General features: G+C 42.3%; 1 protein-coding gene across 1 annotated transcript; it reads left to right on the forward strand.

The window, feature by feature from the left end:
* The first annotated feature begins 6,896 nt into the window (after window positions 1-6,896).
* DYNLT5 (dynein light chain Tctex-type family member 5) lies at window positions 6,897-17,497 on the forward strand. The gene is made up of 5 exons (XM_063427213.1): window positions 6,897-6,955; window positions 13,030-13,144; window positions 14,186-14,277; window positions 15,924-16,048; window positions 16,765-17,497. Exons 2-5 carry the CDS (start codon window positions 13,032-13,034, stop codon window positions 16,966-16,968), a joined length of 534 nt encoding a protein of 177 aa, XP_063283283.1. The 5' UTR covers window positions 6,897-6,955; window positions 13,030-13,031; the 3' UTR covers window positions 16,969-17,497.
* Window positions 17,498-27,982: the final 10,485 nt, after the last annotated feature.

Below are 27,982 nucleotides of genomic sequence, written 5' to 3' on the forward strand. Positions count from 1 at the left end.
CTTGTGTGTGTTTGAGTTTCTTTTTATTTATTTATTTTTTTCTTTTTTTTCTTCGTCATATCAAACCAATACCTGGTTATATAGTTATGAAATCTTTTTATCAATGGACTGCTCAGTATATTGAATATGCATTACATGTTATACACGTTACAAGAATATAATGCAAATTGAAGTTTTATTTACCAAACTGGGAATAATGGTGAGTTAACAACAATGTTGCAAAATATTAAAACATTTTTCCATATTTACTACTTTTTGCCCAAATTCTGCAATTTGGGTGTCTGTTTGCCACTTAATGAATGTTCCCTTGTTTTTGTGTTTGTTTTGTTTTTTTTGTTTTGTTTTTAAACGAACATTCCTTTTTCCAGTTTCTCCCCCTCCACTCAGATTTCTTAGGTACTCCTAATTCCATCTGACTAATTTCTGAATTCTATTTGCATTATTAGAGGCAGACACAGCCTTTTACAGTTTTACATTTTAAAAGTCCTGCAAGTCATTTTGTCATTGTGGAATATTAAAATATATATAAAACAATTTAAACAGTCTATATTTGTATGTTTACAGTACATCTCTCCATAAAAAGGCAATCAATGAAAACTGACTGTTTCTAGAGCACATGTTGCATCCGTGCATATATATCCATATCAATGTCTCCAGTACCCCCCAAATTGCATCATTTTCCTCTAATACAAACATTACCTTTTCACTTCTGAAGAAGCCCCAGACTGGGCGAAACGCGTTAAGAGATTTATATCCACTTCTTTTATTATATATATATATTTTTCTTTTTTTTTTTACAAATAAAGTTAGAGTTTGTTATTACTTTAAATTTTTTTTGGTGTTCCTGATACATCTGAATCCTGATATATATCCTCTGGTGGGGATTATACCACCATATGCTATATATACACCAGAGCAAACTATTTGCTTTGAAATTTGTAAGTAGGATACTTTTCCTTTATTTATTACTGGTTATTAGATATACTTCACTATTGGAGTTTATTTTTATCTTTTCCATATACCACTGTGGAGGATTGGACATCGTACCCACCACCATTTAATATCCTGAGACGGGGATTGTACCGTCTAGGCGCTATACGGCAGAGCTCTCAGTAGCTCTGCAAAGTGTGAGTGAGTTTTTTTTTATAAGTCTTTATACACTCTTATTTTGCCAGACATATTGCACTATTATTGTTCTGTATTTGTTTTATTGAAGGTTCTATACAACCTTAACTTTAGGATTATCTGTATGTATACATTTTAATTATTTCTTGCACTTTTTGGGCGCGGTTCACCACTTCTGTCCTCTTTGATTACCTTTTATGTATCTTTTATATTACATTATTCGGTTTGTGTTAGTTTTTGTTATTCTTAGAGTAGCAACAGACCGTACATGTTCTGACTGCCTGAGATTGGTGGGAGTTACACTCACTAGCAGCAGCTGCTGGATATGAGAGCTGTGTTTTACAGATCTTGTCTTCATAGTGATATGCCAGGAGAGGAACTCCCAAGCTCCTCTTCCAGCAAACCCATTTCAGGGAGAAGGACTGAATTAATGACGGCCGGTGACTGGGAGTGAAACTAATCGTGTGGAGGCTTTAAAGGTAGGCAGACAATGTAACAGAGCAGCAGAATGCTAACAGAATGCTTGGTTGTATAGGGAGAGGCATTAGCAGTAGAAAGAGGGAAGTGCTCATGCCATTGTACAGAACACTGGTGAGACCTCACTTGGAGTATTGTACGCAGTACTGGAGACCGTATCTTCAGAAGGATATTGATACTTTAGAGAGAGTTCAGAGAAGGGCTACTAAACTGGATCATGGATTGCAGGATAAAACTTACCAGGAAAGGTTAAAGGATCTTAACATGTATAGCTTGGAGGAAAGACGAGACAGGGGGGATATGATAGAAACATTTAAATACATAAAGGGAATCAACACAGTAAAGGAGGAGACTATATTTAAAAGAAGAGAAACTACCACAACAAGAGGACAGTCTTAAATTAGAGGGACAAAGGTTTAAAAATAATATCAGGAAGTATTACTTTACTGAGAGGGTAGTGGATGCATGGAATAGCCTTCCAGCTGAAGTGGTAGAGGTTAACACAGTGAGGGAGTTTAAGCATGCGTGGGATAGGCATAAGGCTATCCTAACTATAAGATAAGGCCAGGGACTAATGAAAGTATTTAGAAAATTGGGCAGACTAGATGGGCCGAATGGTTCTTATCTGCCGTCACATTCTATGTTTCTATGGAGGCCAGAATATGTATGTCCCAATGCTTTTCTGAGATTAAGTGGTCATATATTGCACAATTTCAGTCACACTGTGTATTACAGTTTTTTTTTAATGCACAGTGTGATGTCACCCATCATGTTGCGACGGAATTAAAAACATGATCTGTCATTTTAAATAAAGGGCGGATAATGTACTGTGATATTTGCATTATTTCCCCCACTAGTTGACCGTTTCTGATTTGTATGATTTCACATTAAAGCTGAGATTGTGATACTGACATGGTTACTGAAGTGCAAATTGATCCTTCTAGCTTTTTCTGACTTCTCCTTATGCTACAGTCTCTGCAGTATTAACACCATGGTGTTAACCTCCCAGGAATCATCAATTAAAGCAGCAGGAATGGCTAGACTTGTTCAAGCTGACTGACCCACAGATAACCTTTTATAATAGCTCTGAACACACACAATCTCACACCTTGATTGATTCCTGCAGTGATATTAAGGGGTCTGTATATGGTGTAAATGGCATAACATGGATACATGCTGTCTTGTGCCAGTACTATCCATACAGCTCCAAGACCATGGCAGGGATTACAACTTACGTTAATGTTCTACAGCAGGGATGTCGAACATGCGGCCCCCCAGATGTTGCTGAACTACAACTCCCATGATTCCCTGGCAATCTGTTTCATTGAAAGAATCATGGGAGTTGTAGTTCAGCAACATCTGGGGGGGGCCGCATGTTCGACATCCCTGTTCTACAGTGCCAAGCATGTCAAACTCAAAGGCTGGCACGGGCCAAACCAGGTTTCATTTATTTGGGCCGCAAAAAAAAACTTACATTTTCATCGAAACTTAGTTTTATTTTGAAACGTACAGTATTAAAAAAAACAGCATTATGTTATTATTTAAATAGCGCCAACAAATTCTGCAGCGCTTTACAGTGGGTGGACGAACAAACATGTAGTTGTAACCAGACAAGTTGGACACACAGGAATAGAGGGGTTGACGGCCCTGCTCAATCAGTTTACATGCTTGAGGGAGTGGGGTAAAGTGACACAAAAGGTAAGGATAGTATTAGACTGATAGTTGCAAGATAGGAATCAGTTGGGAGCTATTAACCATTTAATTGATATGCTTTTATGAAGAAGTGGGTTTTTAATGATTTCTTTTGAAGGAATGGAGACTGGGTGAGCATCTAACGGAGGAGGGAAGTGAGTTCCACAGGAACGGTGCAGCCCTCGAGAAGTCTTGAAATAGAGCATCAGAGGTGGGAGTAAGGACAGAAGATAGATGTAAGTCTTCAGCAGTGCGTAAGGGCCTAAAAGGGAAATACTTGTGTGTTAGGGAGGTTAGATAGGTGGGAGCAGCATTATGTAGAGATTTGAAAGCAAGAACCAGAATTTTAAATTGAGCCCTATATCTTACAGGAAGCCAATGTAGGGACTGACAGAAGGGTGAGGCGTGGGAGGTGCAGGCGGAAAGGAAGATGAGCCTCGCCGCCGCATTCATTATGGACTGTATCGGTGCAAGTTGGGAGCACGTAAGACCACTGAGAAGCGGATTACAGTAGTCAAGGCGAGAAAGGACAGTGGAATGGACCAGCACCTTAGTCGCATCTGGAGTTAAGTAGGGTCGGATGCGCGCAATGTTTTTGAGATGGAAGCGGCAGAATTTGGCGATAGACTGGGCATTAGGGGTGAAGAAGAGGTCGGAGTCAAAGAGAACACCTAGGCAGCGAGCCTGCGTGGTGGAGCTGACGGTAGCACCGTTTACTTGGAGGGAGGGAGACACAGGAGTAGCAACACTTGAGGGAGTCAACACCAGAATTTCAGTTTTGGTCAAGTTGAGTTTAAGGAAGTGGGCAGCCATCCAGTTAGAAATAGCAGAGAGGCAGTCAGAGACACTAGACAAGAGGGACGGGGAGAGAGCAGGAGAGGACAGATAGATTTGCGTGTCATCTGCATAGAAATGATATTGGAAGCCAAAGGAGCTAATGAGTTTACCAAGGGAGGCGTTATAGATGGAGAACAGTAGGGGACCAAGGACTGAACCTTGGGGGACACCAACAGAGAGGAGTTGGGGAGAAGAAGCAGAGCCAGAGAAAGAGACACTGAAAGAGCGCTGGGTGAGGTAGGAGGAGCACCAGGAGAGAGCAATATCTTGTAGACCGAAATTGCGGAGGATGAGAAGAAGCTGTTGATGATCAACAGTGTCAAGTTGCAGAAAGGTCAAGGAGAATTAGGATACAGTAGTGACGAGATTTTGCAGCGAGTAGATCATTAGGTACTTTGGTCAGAACCGTTTTCACAGAGTGCTTTACGCGTAAACCAGACTGAAGCGGATCTAGCAGAGAGTTGGATTCGAGGAAGTCTGTCAATCTCGCATACACAATTCTTTCAAGGATCTTGGATGCAAAAGGCAGTAGCGAGAGAGGACGGTAGTTGGACGGGGAGTTAGGGTCAAGGTTGGGCTTCTTTAGAATTGGGGTTGCATGTTTGAAGGGTGATGGAAATATACCAGAGGAGAGAGAGAGATTGATAATTTTAGTGAGAGGTAGAGAAAGAGAAGACAGAGTACAAATTAAATGCGAGGGAATTGGATCTAGGGAGAAGGTGGTGGGGCGGGAAGACTGGAGCAGAGCAGAAGCCTTTTCGCTGTAGAACAGCAGAGGGAGTGAGGTTAGGGGAAGTATTGTAAGGGGAAGAAGAAAGACGAGGGATCTCTTCCCTGATTGTAGAGATCTTGTCAATAAAGTGAGTTGCAAAGTCTGAGGCAGTCAAGTTAGTAGATGGAGGAGGAACCATAGAGCGAAGAAGAGCGCTAAATGTGTGGAATAGTCGTTTTTGGGTTCGCGGGAGAGTGTGGTTATGAGGGTATTGAAGTAATTTACTTTGGCAGAGGAAAGAGCCGAGCTTTATGAGCGCGGCATAAATTTATAGTTTAGAAAGTCAGACGCACAGTGAGACTTTCTCTAACAGCATTCAGCAGTTCTGGGGCATTTTTGTAGGTACCCCCCTATTCTAGACCACATTCCCCTCTTCTATACTAAATCCCAGTACTTCTCCCTCTACTAAATCCCGGCCCCTGTTTAAAAAAAAAAAAAAAAAAAAAAACATTATTAGCTAACAAGCAGACTCCACTCACATTCCACTGCCTGTATGCGACTCCGGAATCCAGCCTCTGGTATACCCCCAAAGGCGCCGTCTGCACCCTGTTCCAAAGCGGATCCTCCCGCTACTCCTTGAAACCCTGTGAAGGTGGAGCATGTTGACGTCATATCTGAATGTGACATGGCGTTGTGTGCCTTTGTGCACCTCCAGGTCCTCCACTGTCCAGCCGCGGCCGGGCCGGAAGTACGTCATATTCCGGCATCACTACAGAGGGTGCACGCTCCCTCGCTACGCCTGCAATGTGTGGAGAGCAGGTGCATACTCTGCCTTAACATGTCAAACTCGCGACTCACCGGGCGGCAGATATTTATTGTGGGCCGCGAGTTTGCCATGTAGAATCTACACAGTCCCACACCTAAATGTAATAAAACCTATTTGGGTTGAGGTGGATTTCGAGGTGTTTGTTGTGTGAATGTAAAGCAAAAACTCTGCAGTTTTATGATATTGATTGCAAGAACTGAAATCCATATGGATCTATTGGGAATGTGTCCTGCACCGTGTTGAATTCAGGGTGAGTTCATGCTGTACTGAAAGAGAACAAAAATGTATTTAAATGAATATAAAATATATATATATATATATAATATGTTCAGGTTAGGAGCTTTGTCAGGATCACTATGTAAAGCTCCGTGGAGGTCTGTCAGCATCAGTCACTGTATGTAAAGCTCCGTGGAGCTTGCATTAGGAGCTCTGTCAGGATCACTGTATGTAAAACTCCATGGAGCTCAGATAAGGAGCTCTGTCAGGATCACTGTATGTGGAGCTCTGTGTATGAGCTCTGTCAGGATCACTGTATGTGGAGCTCTGTGTAGAAGCTCTGTCAGATCTCTGTGTAGGAGCTCTGTCAGGATCACTGTATGTGGAGCTCTGTGTATGAGCTCTGTTAGGAATGGATCACTTTATGTGGAGCTCTGTGTAGAAGCTGTCAGATCTCTGTATGTGGAGCTCTGTCAGGATCACTATATGTGGAGCTCTGTGTAGGAGCTCTGTCAGGATCACTGTATGTGGAGCTCTGTTAGGATCACTGTATGTGGAGCTCTGTGTAGGAGCTCTGTCAGGATCACTGTAGAGCTCTGTTAGGATAGCTGTGGAGCTCTGTGTAGGAGCTCTGTGTATGAGCTCTGTTAGGAATGGATCACTGTATGTAGAAGCTCTGTCAGGATCACTGCATGTGGAGCTCTGTTAGGATCACTGTATGTGTCGCTCTGTGTAGGAGCTCTGTTAGGATCACTGTATGTGGAGCTCTGTTATGATCACTGTATGTGGAGCTCTGTGTAGGATCTCTGTCAGCATCACTCTATGTGGAGCTTTGTGTAGGAGCTCTGTTAGGATCACTGTATGTGGAGCTCTGCCAGCATCACTATGTGGAGCTCTGTTAGGATCACTGTATGTGGAGCTCTGGCCCTGTCACACCGGTTTCCGTGTCGATGACGTCACTCATTGCTCGGCTTCTCATTCGCCCTCTCCAGGAAGACGCTCCGCCCCTTGTTGTGCGGTGGTTGCTCTTGGCAACAGAACGCTGACCCAGATCGCGGTGCGAGGAAACAGTGAGTGCCTGTGGGGGGCTGTGGGTACGGGGAGGGGGGGGCTGTGGGTACGGGGAGGGGGGGGGCTGTGGGTACGGGGAGGGGGGGGGGGGCTGTGGGTACTGGGAGGGGGGGGGAGGGGGAACTGTGGGTACTGGGAGGGGGGAGGGGGGGTGGGGGGGGAACTGTGGGTACTGGGAGGGGGGAGGGGGGGGAACTGTGGGTACTGGGAGGGGGGAGGGGGGGCTGTGGGTACTGGGATTGTGGGGAGGGGGAGGCTGTGGGTACTGGGAGTGTGGGGGGGGGCTGTGGGTACTGGGAGCGTGGGGGGGGGGGGCTGTGGGTACTGGGAGTGTGGGGAGTGGGGGGCTGTGGGTACTGGGAGGGGGGGAGGGGGGCTGTGGGTACTGGGATTGTGGGGAGGGGGAGGCTGTGGGTACTGGGAGTGGGGGGCTGTGGGTACTGGGAGTGGGGGGAGTGGGGGGCTGTGGGTACTGGGATTGCGGGGAGGGGGGGGCTGTGGGTACTGGGATTGCGGGGAGGGGGGGGCTGTGGGTACTGGGATTGCGGGGAGGGGGAGGCTGTGGGTACTGGGAGTGTGGGGAGGGGGGCTGTGGTTACTGGGATTGTGGGGAGGGAGGCCTGTGGGTACTGGGGGGGGGGGGGAGGCTGTGGGTACTGGAAGTGTGGGGAGGCGGCTTCTGGGTACTGGGAGTGTGGGGAAGGGGGGCTGTGGGTACTGGGAGTGTGGGGAGGGGGGGCTGTGGGTACTGGGAGTGTGGGGAGGGGGGCTGTGGGAACTGGGAGGGGGGGGACTGGGTACTGGGAGTGTGGGGAGGGGGGGCTGTGGGTACTGTATATATATGTGTGTATATATAGGTACATGCTGTGTGTAATGTGTGTGTGTGTATATAGGAACATGCTGTGTGTGTGTATATATATATAGGTACATGCTGTGTGTGTAATGTGTGTGTGTATATATATAGGTACATGCTGTGTGTGTGTAATGTGTGTATATAGGAACATGCTGTGTGTGTAATGTGTGTATATATAGGAACATGGTGTGTGTAATGTGTGTATATATAGGAACATGCTGTGTGTAATGTGTGTATATATAGGAACATGCTGTGTGTAATGTGTGTATATATAGGAACATGCTGTGTGTAATGTGTGTGTATATATAGGCACATGCTGTGTGTATATATAGGTACATGCTGTGTGTGTCTGTAAAGTGTATATATAGGTACATGATGTGTGTGTATATATAGGTACATGCTGTGTGTGTAATGTGTGTATATATAGGTACATGCTGTGTGTGTGCAAAGTGTATATGTAGGTATATGCTGTGTGTAATGTGTGTGTATATATAGGTATATGCTGTGTGTGTAATGTGTGTGTATATATATATAGGTACATGCTGTGTGTGCAAAGTGTGTATATATAGGAACATGCTGTGTGTGTATATATAGGAACATGCTGTGTGTAATGTGTGTATATATAGGTACATACTGTGTGTGTATATATAGGAACATGCTGTGTGTAATGTGTGTGTATATATAGGAACATGCTGTGTGTAATGTGTGTATATATAGGTACATGCTGTGTGTGTATATATAGGTACATGCTGTGTGTGTATATATAGGAACATGCTGTGTGTGTATATATAGGAACATGCTGTGTGTAATGTGTGTATATATAGGTACATGCTGTGTGTATGTGTAAAGTGTGTAATGTGTGTGTGTATATATAGGTACATGCTGTGTGTGTATATATAGGTACATGCTGTGTGTGTAATGTGTGTATATATAGGTACATGCTGTGTGTGTCTGTAAAGTGTATATATAGGTACATGCTGTGTGTGTAGTGTGTGTATATATAGGAACATGCTGTGTGTGTATATATAGGTACATGCTGTGTGTGTATATATAGGTACATGCTGTGTGTGTAATGTGTGTATATATAGGTACATGCTGTGTGTGTAATGTGTGTATATATAGGTACATGCTGTGTGTGTGCAAAGTGTATATGTAGGTATATGCTGTGTGTCATGTGTGTGTATATATAGGTATATGCTGTGTGTGTAATGTGTGTATATATAGGTACATGCTGTGTGTGTAATGTGTGTGTATATATAGGTACATGCTGTGTGTGTATATATAGGTACATGCTGTGTGTGTAATGTGTGTATATATAGGTACATGCTGTGTGTGTGCAAAGTGTGTATATATAGGTACATGCTGTGTGTGTAATGTGTGTGTATATATAGGTACATGCTGTGTGTGCAAAGTGTGTATATAGGTACATGCTGTGTGTGTAATGTGTGTATATATAGGTACATGCTGTGTGTGCAAAGTGTGTATATATAGGTACATGCTGTGTGTGTGCAAAGTGTATATATAGGTACATGCTGTGTGTGTAATGTGTATATATATATATATAGGTACATGCTGTGTGTGCAAAGTGTGTATATATAGGTACATGCTGTGTGTGTAATGTGTGTATATAGGTACATGCTGTGTGTGTGCAAAGTGTATATATAGGTACATGCTGTGTGTGTAATGTGTGTGTATATATATAGGTACATGCTGTGTGCAAAGTGTGTATATATAGGTACATGCTGTGTGTGTAATGTGTGTATATATAGGTACATGCTGTGTGTGTATATATAGGAACATGCTGTGTGTGTATATATAGGAACATGCTGTGTGTAATGTGTGTATATATAGGTACATGCTGTGTGTATGTGTAAAGTGTGTAATGTGTGTGTGTGTGTGTGTATATATAGGAACATGCTGAGTGTGTAATGTGTGTATATATAGGTACATGCTGTGTGTGTAATGTGTGTATATATATATATATATATAGGTACATGCTGTGTGTGTATATATAGGTACATGCTGTGTGTATATATAGGTACATACTGTGTGTAATGTGTGTATATATAGGTACATGCTGTGTGTAATGTGTGTGTATATATAGGAACATGCTGAGTGTGTAATGTGTGTATATATAGGTACATGCTGTGTGTGTAATGTGTGTGTATATATAGGAACATGCTGTGTGTGTATATATAGGTACATGCTGTGTGTATATATAGGTACATGCTGTGTGTGTATATATAGGTACATGCTGTGTGTGTAATGTGTGTATATATAGGTACATGCTGTGTGTGTCTGTAAAGTGTATATATAGGTACATGCTGTGTGTGTATATATAGGTACATGCTGTGTGTGTAATGTGTGTAAATATAGGTACATGCTGTGAGTGTAATGTGTGTATATATAGGTACATGCTGTGTGTGTCTGTAAAGTGTATATATAGGTACATGCTGTGTGTGTATATATAGGAACATGCTGTGTGTGTATATATAGGTACATGCTGTGTGTATATATAGGTACATGCTGTGTGTGTATATATAGGTACATGCTGTGTGTGTAATGTGTGTATATATAGGTACATGCTGTGTGTATATATAGGTACATGCTGTGTGTGTGTATATATAGGTACATGCTGTGTGTGTATATATAGGTACATGCTGTGTGTGTAATGTGTGTATATATAGGTACATGCTGTGTGTATGTGTAAAGTGTATATATAGGTACATGCTGTGTGTGTAATGTGTGTATATATAGGTACATGCTGTGTGTGTGCAAAGTGTATATGTAGGTATATGCTGTGTGTCATGTGTGTGTATATATAGGTATATGCTGTGTGTGTAATGTGTGTATATATAGGTACATGCTGTGTGTGTAATGTGTGTGTATATATAGGTACATGCTGTGTGTGTATATATAGGTACATGCTGTGTGTGTGCAAAGTGTGTATATATAGGTACATGCTGTGTGTGTAATGTGTGTATATATATAGGTACATGCTGTGTGTGCAAAGTGTATATATAGGTACATGCTGTGTGTGTAATGTGTATATATATAGGTACATGCTGTGTGTGCAAAGTGTGTATATATAGGTACATGCTGTGTGTGTAATGTGTGTGTATATAGGTACATGCTGTGTGTGTGCAAAGTGTATATATAGGTACATGCTGTGTGTGTAATGTGTGTGTATATATATATAGGTACGTGCTGTGTATGCAAAGTGTGTATATATAGGTACATGCTGTGTGTGTATATATAGGAACATGCTGTGTGTGTAATGTGTGTGTGTATATATATAGGTACATGCTGTGTGTGTATATATAGGTACATGCTGTGTGTGTATATATAGGTACATGCTGTGTGTGTATATATAGGTACATGCTGTGTGTGTATATATAGGTACATGCTGTGTGTGTGCAAAGTGTGTATATATAGGTACATGCTGTGTGTGTAATGTGTGTATATATAGGTACATGCTGTGTGTGCAAAGTGTGTATATATAGGTACATGCTGTGTGTGCAAAGTGTATATATAGGTACATGCTGTGTGTGTAATGTGTATATATATAGGTACATGCTGTGTGTGCAAAGTGTGTATATATAGGTACATGCTGTGTGTGTAATGTGTGTGTATATAGGTACATGCTGTGTGTGTGCAAAGTGTATATATAGGTACATGCTGTGTGTGTAATGTGTGTATATATATATATATATAGGTACGTGCTGTGTGTGCAAAGTGTGTATATATAGGTACATGCTGTGTGTATATATAGGAACATGCTGTGTGTGTAATGTGTGTGTGTATATATAGGTACATGCTGTGTGTGTGCAAAGTGTATATATAGGTACATGCTGTGTGTGTAATGTGTGTATATATATGTACATGCTGTGTGTGCAATGTGTGTATATATAGGTACATGCTGTGTGTGTATATATAGGTACATGCTGTGTGTGTAATGTGTGTGTATATATAGGTACATGCTGTGTGTGTATATATAGGTACATGCTGTGTGTGTATATATAGGTACATGCTGTGTGTGTGCAAAGTGTGTATATATAGGTACATGCTGTGTGTGTAAATATAGGTACATGCTGTGTGTGTGCAAAGTGTGTATATATAGGTACATGCTGTGTGTGTAATGTGTGTATATATAGGTACATGCTGTGTGTGCAAAGTGTGTATATATAGGTACATGCTGTGTGTGCAAAGTGTATATATAGGTACATGCTGTGTGTGTAATGTGTGTGTATATATAGGTATATGCTGTGTGTGTAATGTGTGTATATATAGGTACATGCTGTGTGTGTATATATAGGTACATGCTGTGTGTGTAATGTGTGTATATATAGGTACATGCTGTGTGTGTAATGTGTGTATATATAGGTACATGCTGTGTGTGTGCAAAGTGTACATGCTGTGTGTGTAATGTGTGTATATATAGGTACATACTGTGTGTAATGTGTGTATATATAGGAACATGCTGTGTGTGTATATATAGGTACATGCTGTGTGTGTAATGTGTGTATATATAGGTACATGCTGTGTGTGTAATGTGTGTATATATAGGTACATGCTGTGTGTGTCTGTAAAGTGTATATATAGGTACATGCTGTGTGTGTAGTGTGTGTATATATAGGTACATGCTGTGTGTGTGCAAAGTGTATATGCTGTGTGTGTAATGTGTGTGTAATGTGTGTGTATATATAGGTATATGCTGTGTGTGTAATGTGTGTGTATATATAGGTACATGCTGTGTGTGTAATGTGTGTGTATATATAGGTACATGCTGTGTGTGTAATGTGTGTGTATATATAGGTACATGCTGTGTGTGCAAAGTGTGTATATATAGGTACATGCTGTGTGTGTAATGTGTGTGTATATAGGTACATGCTGTGTGTGTGCAAAGTGTGTATATATAGGTACATGCTGTGTGTGTAATGTGTATATATATATATATAGGTACATGCTTTGTGTGCAAAGTGTGTATATATAGGTACATGCTGTGTGTGTAATGTGTGTATATATAGGTACATGCTGAGTGTGTAATGTGTGTATATATAGGAACATGCTGTGTGTGCAAAGTGTGTATATATAGGTACATGCTGTGTGTGTTGTGTTCGCTGAGTGTTTAGTGCTGTGTTATTGATTCTAATAAACTACCCCAATGTGAGGAATGGATTGTTTGCGTTGTTTTGTGAAAATCTAGATTTTTATTTTCAGACATGTCAGACGCAGCAAAAGACAAAGCAGCTCGTCTCCTTAAAAAAAGAGGGAGCGTCTCATCACTAAGCAGTCATGAGGTCAAACCAAAAGAAAGTTTCACCAAAACCAAAGAGTAAGTATGGGCATTTGGAGACACAGAGCTTGCGATCTTGGTATAGTGATAGCGGGTTTGAGACATTATTTATTTACTATGTTTTATACAATAAATTATGAGTTTCCTTTATTTTTTTCTATATTTCCCCCCAGCAAAGTATGTTTAGTATGTTTTTTAGTTTTATATATTGTCTGTAGCATAGATCCAGTATAGGCATTTTGTATTTGCCTTACTGCCCATTGTATATTGTTGGGGCCATGTCTAACCCTAACCCTAGTTAACTCTAACACTAACCCTAACAAATAACTGTATCACAGAAATCACAAAAATACATCAAAGTTTCAGTCTCAGACCAAGTAGTCTGAGACTGAAACATGACATTATTATTATTATTACTATTATCGCCATTTATATAGCGCCAACAGATTCCGTAGCGCTTTACAATATTATAAGAGGGGGGATTTAACAATAAATTACATGACATGATCTAGTTTAAAAAATCCCTGGAGTGCACCTCTCTCTCTCTCTCTCTCCCTCTCTCTCTCTCCCTCTCTCTCTCTCCCTCTCTCTCTCTCCCTCTCTCTCTATCCCTCTCTCTCTCTCTCTCTCTCTCTCTCTCTATCCCTCTCTCTCTATCCCTCTCTCTCTATCCCTCTCTCTCCCTCTCTCTCTCTCTATCCCTCTCTCTCTATCCCTCTCTCTCTATCCCTCTCTCTCTCTCTCTCTCTCTCTCTATCCCTCTCTCTCTATCCCTCTCTCTCTATCCCTCTCTCTCTATCCCTCTCTCTCTATCCCTCTCTCTCCCTCTCTCTCCCTCTCTCTCTCTCTCTCTCTCTCTCTCTCTCTCTCTATCTCTCTCTCTCTCTCTCCCTCTCTCTCTCCCTCTCTCTCCCTCTCTCTCTATCCCTATCTCTCTCTCTCCCTCTCTCTCTCTCTATCCCTCTCTCTCTCTCTATCCCTCTCTCTCTCTCTCTCGATAATATATAATTTGACAGTACACTAGATAACAAGTGAAATTCTGAACAATTTGTAAATAATTCTTGTATTGTCTTTCTTTAGTTCAATGAGCACAGTTTCCTATATAGACGAGCCAGGTCATCACGATGATATCCCCCGGCCAGCAATACAGACGGAGAATACATACCAATTAGGTAATTGTTTATATTCCTGTAGGAGTAGTTTTCTTAGAAATTAAACTGTAAATGTTGTGTTACAATGAGGCATGCTGATGTTTAATAGAGTATTAAAAAGTCCACAAAGCAGTATTTCCTATTTAACTGTTTATGGCAGCATGTGCTCTGTGTAAATGCAGAGTGGACATTTTTCCTTTGTTTAATGTATACGTTTTTATTGAGTTTTTTGCAACATAAACATAGGTTAAATATATGTGAGTGTGGCGATTAAGACAAGTAAAATAGCTGAATCAATGAGCAGAGTTAAAACCAATTTCTCCTGGTCGTACCACAATTATATCACAAGGCTGAGGGTGGAATTGGAAAATCAAGAAGCAGGGTTTTGTTTTGCAATGAGAGCTTTTGGAATACATTCTCTTAAAGCAGGGGTGGAGAACCTTTGGCCCTCCAGATGTTTTGGACTACATCGCCCATAATGCTTGCCTCACTGTTCTCTCCGCGGCTGATTCACCTTCCTGACTGAGTTCATCAAAACTGATGATCTTAGCCAATCCAATACTTAGCCATATAGAAACATCGGGAGACTGGGGCGCGTGCGCCACAAAATGACCCACTGTGCCAATCAAACACCAATGAGCGGCATTCAACTGAATAACTGAGTCTGACTAGGTAATTCATGGGACGTGCCTCTAGTGGCTATCAGGAAGGCAGCCATTAAATGTGTTTTTAACCCTGCAGCCATAACATTGCAGTGTCTACAAAAGGCATTTTTTTAGACGGCAGGTCTCAAAATTAAAGAAACACGGCACCCCAGACCCTTTCCTAAATTAATAAACAGTCTGAGTGCCTTTATTGGTACTTTAATTGTAATTATTTCATTTTAGAGTTTTAATTCTTGGGGAAACCTTTAGACATCAAGTGATGTAGTCCTGGTAATTTCAAGAATGGCTAGTTGGGTAATCACTGTTTGTTTAAAGGAATAGATAAAATTAGGGTTATAAATTGTTACTACACAGCCAGAAATGTATTACCATCTTGATACCGGAGAAACTGACGGAAGCCAAGCACAGAGAGATGGACACAGGTTTCTTCAGGAAGGAAGAGATTCTTTATTGGATCACCGATCGGGACTCAGAGGGACTAATGTCACCAAAATACAGCAAGTTCTGAGCCCCGGACAATAGTGCAGGCTCCTTATATAGGCACATAACTCCTCCCATATTAAGCTCCACCCGCACATTCTCTTGACCAATCAATACAAATAAGAATTAACTTCCTGCTTGACCGCATGGCTTGTCCAGCACAATGGAGGAGGGGAATACTACATCCTGTATTCTTGCACATGCTCCGTACACTACTGATCGTATCTTGCCTCGTGCAACCAACTGATCGATACATCAGCATATGCACGTACACATGCCACGTGGTAATCTCGGCCTACTAAATTTATTTTTACCGAGATTCCACCACAATCTCTTTACTTTTATAATTAATCAGTCTGTGGATCTGTTCTTATTTATTCCATCCTGTATAATGCAAATTCACATTTTCTTTTTATATACAAGAAATGTAACAATTTTTTTTGTTGTTTTTTTTTTTTTATAAAAATGTTTATTGTACATTTATACGGTTGGATTCTTCCTGACAGTGTCTATTTACTGCAGGTCCAGCAAAGCGTTTCCCAGTGGCCACGGTAAATAATATTTTAAAGGATGTCCTTACAAGTTATCTCCAGGAGGAGAAATATGAAGCTGAGTTTTGCAGACAGATGACGAAAACCATCACAGAGGTAGTGAATGTATTGATTTCGCTGATTTATTTTAAAGGGACACTCCAGACCCCTAAAGCATTTTAACTTGCTGAAAAGCTTTATGTGTGAAGAGTGTGTCTTCTTTTCTTTCATTGACGATATAGTGAAGATTTCAATAGAAATTTACACTTTTATTAGTTATACTGGTTACCACCCCCTGGCTTTTCAAGCAGACAACCGGTCCTTCTACTTCCTGGTTCAGTTAGCTTATTTGCACTGAACTCAAGAGGCAGCAATTGCCCAGAGCACCTCCCTTGCAAACACTTCTCATTGAGCTGCATTGGGAAGTCTGTGATTGGACAGCTACAGAATATATGGGCGTGGTTAGATGGGGAGGTTTTGTAAAGGCAGCAGACAGGAGATCTGCAGTTTTTGCAAGTTGTTTTTAGATATAATTCCAATTTAAAAAAAACTCATAATAAAAAGTATATCTACTAAATAGTGATTTGTATTTATTTTGTATTTGGGCAGTGGAGTGTAACACATTTTAGCTTAATTACTGGAATATTAGGTTGACGTTCCAAGATCTGTCTGGTTACTAAACTCTTCATCTAGTTACACACTCCCAATTTAGTGTGCACCCTCCTCTATAAACCATTTATAAGGTTTAAATGATTTTGAAGATCCGGCACCTAGCTTTGTGAATGCTGTCGTATTCCATGTTTACCTTTGCTTTATCGTGTGTCTGTTTCCAGGTTATTAAGGCCAGAGTGAAGGATCTCATGATCCCTCGATATAAGATCATTGTGCTGATCTACATTGGGCAGCTGCGCGATGAAAGTATGAGAATTGGGAGCAGATGCATCTGGGATCCTGCAAATGATACGTTTTCATCATATTCATTCAAGAACAGTTCGTTGTATGCACTGGCCAACGTGTATGCTGTGTACTATGAATAGGAGAACGGCAGGAATCATACACATACCGTACAGAGACAACATCCTAAAGTGAAATCATCCTGCCTGATTGTTTTAATGGATAAAGCTGTACTTCATTGATTCCAAATTCTATTAAATTATATAGTGTATTTCTAGAAGGAACAAATTCAGAGGTGTTTACTGTCAGGGAAAGAAAAACAAATTGAAATGAAAGTTTTATTCAGCCAATCAGAATTCAGTTATCTATGGAACGATGGCCATATGCTATAATGTGCACGTATTGGAATAAAATCATGGCCGCCTCCAGTCTGAGGAGAATTGCAGATTTTCTGAAGTAAAACGTTTAACATACAAAATGTTTACATTTTTAAATCTTTAGATGCAGGTTTTTTTTTATGTCTCGACTGGCATTAATGGAATCATTACATCTGTATGAGTTGAAAGCATTGAGATGTTTTTATGGCAATGGCTCCGAACTTTTGAGATTTTGTAATCTGCAAACATCTTGTGCCTTATATGTATTGTATATAAATGAACCTTTGATTCCCAATTTCTATCAGGATGTTCCCCATTATACTTTAAAATAACCAGTATTGTGGAGAAAATGACCCTTCAAACCACGGCTGTTCAGTACATACTGTTTGTTCAAATGTGGATGTTACACTCCATTTTTATCGTAATCCATATATTCAAAAACGTGTATCAAAAATGATATGGATTTAATTTATTTTGTGAATAGTATATGTATTAAGAAGACTGAGCTATCCCAGCTAATTATTTTCCTCACTCCACCTTCAGTGGAAAATACTTAAACGCACGCACGTGCATGTTTTCCTTCCCCTTAAAATAAGTAGATGTTGCTTGTGCACATGCCATATAGCAGGGGTACCCAATAGGTAGATCCCCAGATGTTGTAGAACTACAACTCCCATGATGCTTTGCATGCATTTAGACTGCTTTAGAATGACAAAGCATCATGGAAGCTGTAGTTCTACAACATCTGGGGATCTTCCTTTTGGGCACCCCTGTCGTATAGCATATACATGTACACTTAATCTAGTCTAACAGACAAAAATAAGTGAGGCAGAGAGAAGGTTAAAGGGACACTACAGTCACCAAAACAACTTTACCTTAATGAAGCAGTTTTGGTGTATATATCAAGCCAGGGCCGTCTTTAACAAGGGGCAAAAGGGGCAGCTGCCCCGGGCCCAATTACTCCTTGGGGGCCCAAAGCAGCTTCCTGGGGGGCCTCCTGCCTGCAACCAGGACCTGACAGCCCACTGGGATCCTGAGAAATTTTCCGGTGGGCTGCAGCAGGTGCCCCTGACCCTTTAAGTGTGCTCCATACCTGTCCCTGTCTTCCTGCATGCTGGTCAGACCACTTCCTTAAAAAGTAATAGAGTGCCGCTGGGGTGGAGGAGGCACACATGTAGGAAGAAAAGGAGAGGGACTGAGATAGCAGGTTCCTCAGACTACCGTCAACCTCAGCCATCCAGCTCCAACTGGACCCCCGGGGAAGCTACCCTTCTGTAAAGGTAAGGAGAAAGGAGGGTCGCTAAACTATGTAAATTGATAGTACCTGGGTCTGGGTCAGTGTGTGTATCTGGCTGTATTTTTTCAGTGTATGTGTCTGTGTATCTGGCTGTGTATGTATCTGACAATGAGTGTGGACCTGGCTGTGTATGTATCTGACTATGAGTGTGTACCTGGCTGTGTTTTTGTCAGTGTGTGTATCTGGCTGTGTGTCTATCTGGCTGTGTGTGTCAGTGTATGTATCTGACTGTATGTGTGTATCTGGCTGTGTGCGTGTCAGTGTGTGTATCTGGCTGTTTGTGTATATCTGGCTGTGTTTTTGTCAGTGTGTGTATCAGGCTGTGTTTGTGTCAGTGTGTGTATCTGGCTGTGTGTGTGTGTATCTGGCTGTGTTTGTGTCAGTGTGTATGTGTATCAGTGTGTATGTATACCTGTGTCTGTATATGTGTACTTGTGTGTGTATATGTGTGTCAGTGTGTGTATCTATGCTTACGGCAATGCATACATCCCATCATTCCAGTGCCAATACTGCATACAAAAAACACTACTACATTCCAACGCTAACATTGCACTCAAATACACCACTGCATGTGTACCTGTGTTCCTGTGTTTGTGTAAGTGTGTGTGGCAATGCATACATACCAGCATTCCTACGCCAACACTGCACACAAATACACCCCTGCATGTGTACCTTTGTGTATGTGTACCTGTCTGTGTGTATCTGAATGTGTGTACATATCTGTGTAAGTGTGTATCTCTGTATGTGGGTGTGCCAGTGTTTTTATGTGTATCAAAGTGTGTGTGTATGTATGTGACCGTATCTGTGTGTATGAGCTAGTGTGTGTGTAAACGCCAGTGTGTTTGTGTCAGTATGTGCATGTGTCTAGGTGTGTTCAGGTATGTGTGTTTGTGTGTATCTGCGTGCTAATGTGTATGTATGTCTGTGAATGTATAGAATGCATGTTCTTACATCCCAGCGATCAAACACAACATGCAAACACAAACATTAGATGCAAACCCACCCCTGAATTCAAACTCAAAAGTATATAAAAATACACCCCTTCAATCAAACACCAATACTACACCCTACATGCACACACATACTCTATACAAAAACATGCTCACAATTAAATGCACAAACACTGCGCTCAAAGACAGCCCTTCTAGAATGTCCAAATTGTAGATCCCCAGCTGGCATTGCATTGTGGGAATTATTTTTTCCACTCTTGCCCTAGAGCAGAGGCCCAACAACTTTCTTGCACCAGAGCCCTCTCTATATTTGTTCTACCACTGTTGGGGTGGAGGGCATGATTACATGCCCTGGGGGTGCAAGTGTGGGGGGAGGCTGGATCCAGGGGGCCCAAGCAAATGCTTGCCCAGGGTCCATTTAATGTTAAAGACGGCCCTGTATCAAGCCCCTGCAGTCTCACTGCTCAATTCTCTGCAATTAGAAGTTAAATCACTTTGTTTATGAACCCTAGTTACACCTCCCTGCATGTGACGTGCACAGCCTTCCATAAACACTTCCTGTAAAGAGTCATCTAAAGTTTATCCTTCCTTTATTGCAAGTTCTGTTTAATTTAGATTTTCTTATCCCCTGCTATATTAATAGCTTGCTAGACCTGGCGAGAGCCTCCTGTATGTGATTAAAGTTCAACTTACAGAGAAAGAGATACAATTGTTTAAGCTAAATTAGGGATTATTCTAGCCCTAGTGACTGAATAATCTAAATTTTATTAACGACAGGAGGCGAATATTTGCTTATCTTTCTTTACTGAAACCTCCCAGCAGCAAAGAAATAGTTAACAATAGTATAAAAAATTCAACCAATCAGAGTATATATCAGTATTATATAGCATTATGGAGCTCCTCCCAATTCCTCTTTCTTGCTGTAGCCGACAGTATTGAGTATCAACCATGTAAACTGGAACTGAAACTGGAACTGTGGACTAAATCGTGGTCCTGATGCATTCAACCATGTAAACCTTGAATGGGTTGGTGAATCCAGATGTTACAAGTAAGCGGTAGGATTCTTCACACTAAAGGAGGAAAAAAGAAAATCATGAGAGTATAGGTTCTCATACTAGTTGATTGCAAATTTAGCACGTATCGTAGAGATTGACAGATAATTTCAATGCATTTCATGGAAATGTTGTGAAGTATATGAATTTAATGTTAGAGAGGTGAAATGTAAACCTGACAGTTGACAGATGATGAATGGATGTGTGTGAGACATCTCGAGTAGGAAGAGATAGTAACTTACCTCAGGGTGGGTCGAACTTGTGCTGGAGACAAGGGTGGGAAAATATTCGCCTCCTGTCGTTAATAAAATTTAGATTATTCAGTCACTAGGGCTAGAATAATCCCTAATTTTATGGCAAGACAGGAGGCTTCATATTTGCTGTTTTAACGCTCTTGTATAATGGACAATGCGGGTGTGGCCTAGGTTTGAAGTAGAATGTCCGAAAAGTGGATTCTCTGGACCAGTCTGCCGACGATAAGATGTCTGAGAGAGAACTACCTGCAAGAAAGGCTGAGGATGCGGCTGCTCCTCTGACTGAGTGCGCCCCAAAGGAGGGGTCGATGCTAGCTTGGGTTAGTATCCATCTGATCCACCGTGCAATTGTGGGGTTGGATACTGGTTTATGTGGCTTGACATAGGACACTAGAAGGGGTCCTGTAGGGGGGCGTAGAGTGGTTGTGGCAGCTATATAGTGCTTTAAGCAGAGCGCCACACAGAGTGACTGTCTACTGGGAAAGTAGGGGTAGAATACAGAGGCAGAGTTGGTCTTAGTTCGCCTAGTAATGCGGAAGGTAACGCCTTCCGGCGAGAAAACTATAGCATGGAAGTCGAAAAGCTCTAATGTCGGAGACCCTACGGAGGGATACTAAACATAGGAGTAAGGCTAGTTTGGCAGAGAGTTGACGTAAGGTCAAGTGCTCATTAGAGGGCCAGGATTCTAAGAAGGCAAATACCTGTGCAACATCCCAGAAATTGGAGTATTTGGGGAGAGGGGGTCTGGCTAGCCTGATCCCACGTAGTAGTCTACAAACTGAGGGGTGTTTTCCTATTGATGCGTTGTCAATAGGATTGTGAGCCGCGGATATGGCTGATCTAAAGACATTAATTGATCTATAGGACTTGCCTTGATCGAATAAGATAGACAGGAAATTAAGGATAATTGTCAAAGGAGCTGAAAAGGGATCGGTGTCCCTTTCCAGACACCAGCCGGCCCATGCTCGCCATGCAGTGAGATAAGCTCGTCTAGTGCCTGGGGCCCAGGAGTCCCATAGGAGCGCCTGAGCTGTCTCCGAAAGTCCTGAGACATTCCAGGATCCCCTGAAACGGTCCAGGCTACAAGTTGGAGCCGTCCTTGGAGGGCGAGAGGGTGACAATGTCCCGCTGGGTTCATGAGAATGTCGGGAGACCGGGGTAGTAGGATCGGACAATTCGCTGACATTTCCAACAGGGTTGGGAACCAAGTCTGGGCTCTCCATAACGGGGTGACAATGACTATTGTCACTACTAGGGCTTTGACCCGGTAAAGGGTGCGTTGGATCATGGAGAAAGGCGGGAACGCATAGGCTCCTGTCTCCGGCCAAGGGTGCTGAAAGGCATCGACTGCCCAGGATTGGGGATCTGGAAGCCAGCTGATAAATGCTTCGGTCTGGCGATTCAGTCGCGATGCGAACAAGTCCAGAGTGAGAGGCCCGCGAAGACAGAGAATTTGATAGAACAAGCGGGGATCCAGTTGCCAGTCGCTCACATCTCTCCAATGGCGAGAGAACCAGTCTGCGACTAAGTTGTCCGTGCCTGGCAGGTATTCCGCCTTGATGGATAAATTCCGTTCTAGGCAGAACTGATAGAGATCCTTGGTAAGGTCCGATAGTAGTTTGGACCGGGAGCCTCCTAGCCGATTCACATAACGCACTGCAGAGACGTTGTCCATGCGCAGTACTAGTGAACAATTGAAACAATCTTTTGCGAAACTGCGAATCGCAAAAGATCCTGCAATCAATTCTAGGCAATTGATGTGTAGATCTCGTTCTGAGGGGGACCATAGACCCCCGGTAGACTTGTCGGCGCACGTGGCGCCCCATCCCAGGAGACTGGCATCGGATTCCAGCACGAAATCCGGTTGCGATCCGAAAATGGCTTTGCCTTTCCAGGCTTCCATGTTGAGAAGCCACCAGTGGAGTTCTATGCGAACTTCGTCTGTCAGGGAGATGTACTGATCGTAGGAAGTGGAACGATGTAGATAGTGTGTTTTGAGCCGTTGCATGGCTCGGTAGTGTAAGGGTCCCGGGTAAATGGCCTGGATAGAGGCGGACAAAAGGCCTATGGTATGGGCCAGATCGCGTAGGCGAATCTGGCGGGCTGACAGTAGTTTGCGAATCTGGCGGGCTGACAGTAGTTTGCGAATCTCTTTCTTTATAGATTTTACCTTTGTGGAGGGGGGTTGTAGGATCGCTTGTACGGAATCTATTAGGAATCCGAGGAATTGAACCTTTTGAGAAGGTTCGAGGGACGATTTTTGGAAATTGATCACAAACCCTAGATTTTGGAGCAAGGCTGTCGTCATGTTCGTGTGTTTGTGCAAGAGGTGTGGATCCTGAGCCATTATCAGGATGTCGTCCAAATATATGATGGACCGAATCCCTTGAGATCGGAGTAGCGCCATTACTGGTTTCATCAGTTTGGTGAAACACCATGGTGCGGAGCAAAGGCCGAATGGGAGGCATGTAAATTGCCAGATTTCGTCCTGCCAGAGAAATTGGAGGAAGGCTCGGTGATTGCGAGCAATAGGGACTGTGAGATATGCGTCTTTGAGATCGAATCTGGAGAACCAATCTCCCACGCAAAGGAGGTCCCTGAGAAGATGGATGCCTTCCATCTTGAAATGGCGGTACCTGACGGATCGGTTCAGGTCCTTCAAATTGATGATTGGGCGCAGGTCTCCAGTTTTTTTGTGGACTAAAAATATGTTGCTGATAAATGTTTGAGGAAAGGGGGATTTCTCTATCGCCCCTTTTTGTAAGAGTTTGTGCAATTCTGTTTGCAGTGTCAGATTGTCTGATGTGGACATCTGTAGAGGTGTAGGAGGTGTGTCCTGGAAGGGAGTGTTGAGAAAGTCTATAGTGAACCCTTGGACTGTGTGTAGGACCCAAAGGTCTTGTGACAGTAACTCCCACTGTGGGAAAAAATGGGTTAGTCTGCCTGCAATAGGTGTGTTTAAAAAAGGAAGGTTGATTACCTTGAGCAGTTCGTCCGCGTAGGGAGGCAGAACCACGTCCCCGGATGGCTCCTCTGTTATTGAATAACTGCCTGTGATATGGTCGGGGCTGTCTCGATTGCCAATAGCTCTCTGTTGGGCGAGGCCTGTAGCCTGTGAAGGCAGCTCTGCTGTTCGTTCGGCCTCTAAAACGTCCAGCTCTCCCAGAAAAACGGGTTGACTGGGAGCGAAAAACCCTGCGTAGGGATGATTGGGCCTTATTTAATGTGGTAAATACAGCCACATGTTTGGAGAGATCCTTCATAAATGAGTCTCCAAATAATAGTCCATTGGCCTCTGGTCCCAGTTCTCGGGAGCTGAGATCGGCTAGTTTAGCATCTAGCTTGTATAGTGCCGCCCTGCGCCTCTCAGTGGACATAGCCACATTTGCATTGCCCAGGAGACATAAGGCTCTCTGGGCCCATTCTCTAACTGTATTGGGGTCGAATTCCCCACTGGTTAAGGCTTCGTCAGCCAGAATGAATATTTGGACAATTGGGCCAGATATGTCCAGAAGTTTATCTTGGGCTGTCTTGAGGCCCTGTTCAATTCCTTTACGGGGGTCCTTCCCCGTCTTAGTGAGGAAGGTTACAAGTAACGGGTCGAACTCTGGTGTGAGAGCTACTTTATTTGGGATGGTAGGTAGAGGGCACTCGGCTCTGAGTTTTGCCCTGATCTCTTTATCAAGTGGTTTGCGTAACCACATTTTACAGAAGTTAGCGATGTGGTCCGGTGGGGACCATTCTGCTGATCAGGGATGCCTGATGATTCTGGGATCAAAAAAGGGGGCACCCGAAGCATCCAGAAGGATGTCTGAGTCGGTTCCTTTCTGTGTTGTTTTAGTGTCACTGTCTTTTGGAATAAGGAAGGTCTCCTTGACAAATTCCGATGGGGTATCCCCTAGCGCATTCACCGAGGGGTCCTCATCGGAATAGCCAAGGTAATAGTCCTCAACTCTATCGCCCGTGTGGAATGCAGAGCCCTCTAGGGGATCGGAGGTTACGTGGGCGGAGTGGGAGACAGACATTTTCAGGGATTTGGCAGGAGCCTTGCCCTTGCCAGCAGTCCTACTATCCCCTTTCCAGGGGCGCTTGCGTGTGGTTTCTTGGTCTGAGGGCTGAGAGTCCTCGGAATCAGAGGGCAAGCGAGTGGTAGGGTTGACTTCGGTAGAAGTCCTATCTTGGAAGGCTGCTAACGCCTTGGGGATAGACTCGGCAATAGTAGAGACCAGCCAAGCTCTAAGCTCTTGTGAGATTGCTGGTTCGGTAGTATCAGACATGGTTGTCTTGTACAAATATGATCAGTAGTCAAATATTAGGGAATATCGGGTAAAATGGGGGTCACCCAACAGTTTTTAAGTAAAAAGTTTGGATTAAGGGTCACCCAAGCTATTAGCGCAATAAATGAGTAAGGGCGGCACAATAATAAATAGTGGGGTTACCACTAACATACACAAGTGGGTTGTACCACTGTAATAATAGTAGGTGGATTTCACTACTAAAGTAATTAGACAGGTGGTTATGTCTTTAATATGAAGTGATGTATCACTTTAAATACTGAGTACTTTTAAATACTGAGTACTAAACGTGGGGGGTCACCCCTGAATGGCGGTATTATGACACCTGAATGTTTATCGAGGTGGGGTCACCCACAAGAAAAAACTCAAATACAGAGTAAATTATAAGGTGGGGGTCACCCACAGAGGCCACTTTATTAATAGTAATATTGCTGGTATCTTGTTAATTCGTAACCTGTAAGGAGAAAATTAACCTAAATGAAAAAACTGTAAAGGGTATTGGCACTTTAAAAGTGCTAGAAAAAATAAATAATAAATAAATAAATAAACCTTGTACTTACCGGATCCGGCGGTAGAGGGTGCAAGCGCGCCGCAGAGACGAAGAGACCGCGCAGAAGATGGCCGCCGTAACAGAAGGCGGGAAGGAGTGTGTCTGGTAAGTATACAGACGCGGGAAGGGGGGGAGCCGGGAAAAGGCGCGAAAAGGTTGAGCCGCGGACTCCTGGGAAATGGAGTCCGCGGCAGTTATTGCACGGAGTGAGAGAAACCAGCCGCAGCGTTTAAAAACGGGAAAAAACCGCGGCTGGGAAGCAAATTAGACTAGAAATTAGTGATAGCCTGATAAATAAATCGCGGTTTTTAAAGAAACCGCGATTTTAAGAGAGATACTGGATAAATAACATTAGGAAATAAATGAAAATAAACTAAGGACAAAAGTCCCTGCTGTATTGAAAGAACACCAAAGGACATATGTGAAATCAATAGACTATGTAAAAAGGAAAATAAATCAAATAATATACAAGTTAACTCAAAATAGTGTTAAAGGATAAAATTATAGCACAGTAATTGGAATAGACTCACCTGGGAGGCAAGCAGCAAAGAAAGAGGAATTGGGAGGAGCTCCATAATGCTATATAATACTGATATATACTCTGATTGGTTGAATTTTTTAAACTGATTGTTAACTATTTCTTTGCTGCTGGGAGGTTTCAGTAAAGAAAGATAAGCAAATATGAAGCCTCCTGTCTTGCCATAAAATTACATCTGATTGAAAGTGAGACCAGTTTTTTTTCATGCAGGCTCTGTCAATCATAGCCAGGGGAGATGTGACAAGGGCTGCATAAATAGAAACAAAGTGATTTAACTCCTAAATGGCAGTGAAACCTGAGAGGTATGATCTATACACTAAAACTGCTTCATCTAAGCTAAAGTTGTTTTGGTGGCTATAGTGTTCCTTTAAAAAAAAAAAAAGAAGAAGAAAGAATGTTTCTACTAGCAAAATGTGTATATTAACTTAGAGATTTCTCAAATATGCCTTTATTTAATTGTACTGATAATATTTAGCACACAATTTACTGTAAAGGGAACAAAATTGGCAGAACTGAAGTGATGCCTCTGGCTTAATCGTTTCCGAATCTCATGAAACATTTTCCCACGCTGTCGTCAAGGTAGAACATTGTGTATGAATTAAGTGTCTCAGGCTAAATGGTAAATCTTTAAATGACTAATTAATTAGAAACAACTTGATTATTTATTTTTTTATTCTGTATATGCGCGAGCTGTATTGGAAATATCGATTTGATGTTTGGTAAGGCTATTCCTAACATTGATATAATGGGACAAACATAGTTTGAAAATAACCTAATTTAATGCTTTTAAAGAAAGGCAAGAATAAAAAGTGGGGAAAAAAATGAAAACAGGAGGACCAATAATCCCACTTTAAGTTCCTGTATTTGCTGTAAAGCCTCAGTGTTTGCAGGTTCTGCAGTGAGTTCCCACTAAACAGCTTACTGGTATCCTTTGCAATTCTCATCATTTGAGGTCACTGAGCCAGAGAGACAATGATATAATCTTGGTATTGAAGGTGTGTAGGTAAATAGCCAGAGTTACCATGGCAATACAGGTGTTATTCTGGGTTAAAGCTCTAAATGTTGTCTAACCATTGCTGGAATAGGGGTTCATAGAGCTGTAGTTGAAGTTTTTGATTGGGCTAATTATATCTGGATATAACAAAAACTGGCATTTATATTTAAAATCACATCCACAAAAACTACTAACTACTTAGTGAACTAGGATTGCCTGTTTAGCAACATATTACAGATGTCTATATACAAAAGAGATTCAAGTTATAAGAACACCCGCTTAAGACCATCCATTCGTTCTCCTGTGCTTAGTCCTGCATTGCAGAGATTGTTCATTGGCTGAGACTGTCCCCCGGACTTAGCTCAGACTGGGAGATTCTGGCTCTCTGTAGACTGTAGTGGAGGCAGGGAGGGGTGTATGGCAGACCCCATTTGAATCATTTTAAAATGGTTTGATTACTTACATTGGGTGGAGGAACAGGACCTTCCTGGCACCATAACTACTATACTACGTTGTGGTGCTCGGAGAGTTCCCTTAATAGGGCAATGCAATAATGGCGTCTTACTGAAAATGATGGGAATTACGTTCCACAGCACTTGCAGGCAGATAACCCCTATTTCTACGTGACTCTATCCATTACCCCTCCAACCCTAAACAGCTGTACCAATGATAACCTGTTCCCCAACCTTAATGGTCGCAGGTAGTTGCACTTTACAGTACTGAGTGTGTAGATTTAGTGGAAGCCATTTTGTGGATTTGCACGATGTGGATTTCATATTTATATAGCGCAAAGCATATTTAATATAGTTGTGCAGCTGCAAGTTTAGTCATTTCTCCTGTCTCAGAAACC

Source organism: Pelobates fuscus, chromosome 7 (genome assembly GCF_036172605.1).
Source record: "Pelobates fuscus isolate aPelFus1 chromosome 7, aPelFus1.pri, whole genome shotgun sequence".
In the NCBI taxonomy this organism is placed as follows: domain Eukaryota; kingdom Metazoa; phylum Chordata; class Amphibia; order Anura; family Pelobatidae; genus Pelobates; species Pelobates fuscus.

Coding starts and splice junctions, on each gene's coding strand:
- DYNLT5 (XM_063427213.1), top strand. CDS start 13,032: ATGTCAGACGCAGCAAAAGACAAAGCAGCTCGTCTCCTTAAAAAAAGA. Junction 13,145..14,185: donor AGTTTCACCAAAACCAAAGA/GTAAGTATGGGC, acceptor GTCTTTCTTTAG/TTCAATGAGCACAGTTTCCT. Junction 16,049..16,764: donor TGACGAAAACCATCACAGAG/GTAGTGAATGTA, acceptor GTCTGTTTCCAG/GTTATTAAGGCCAGAGTGAA.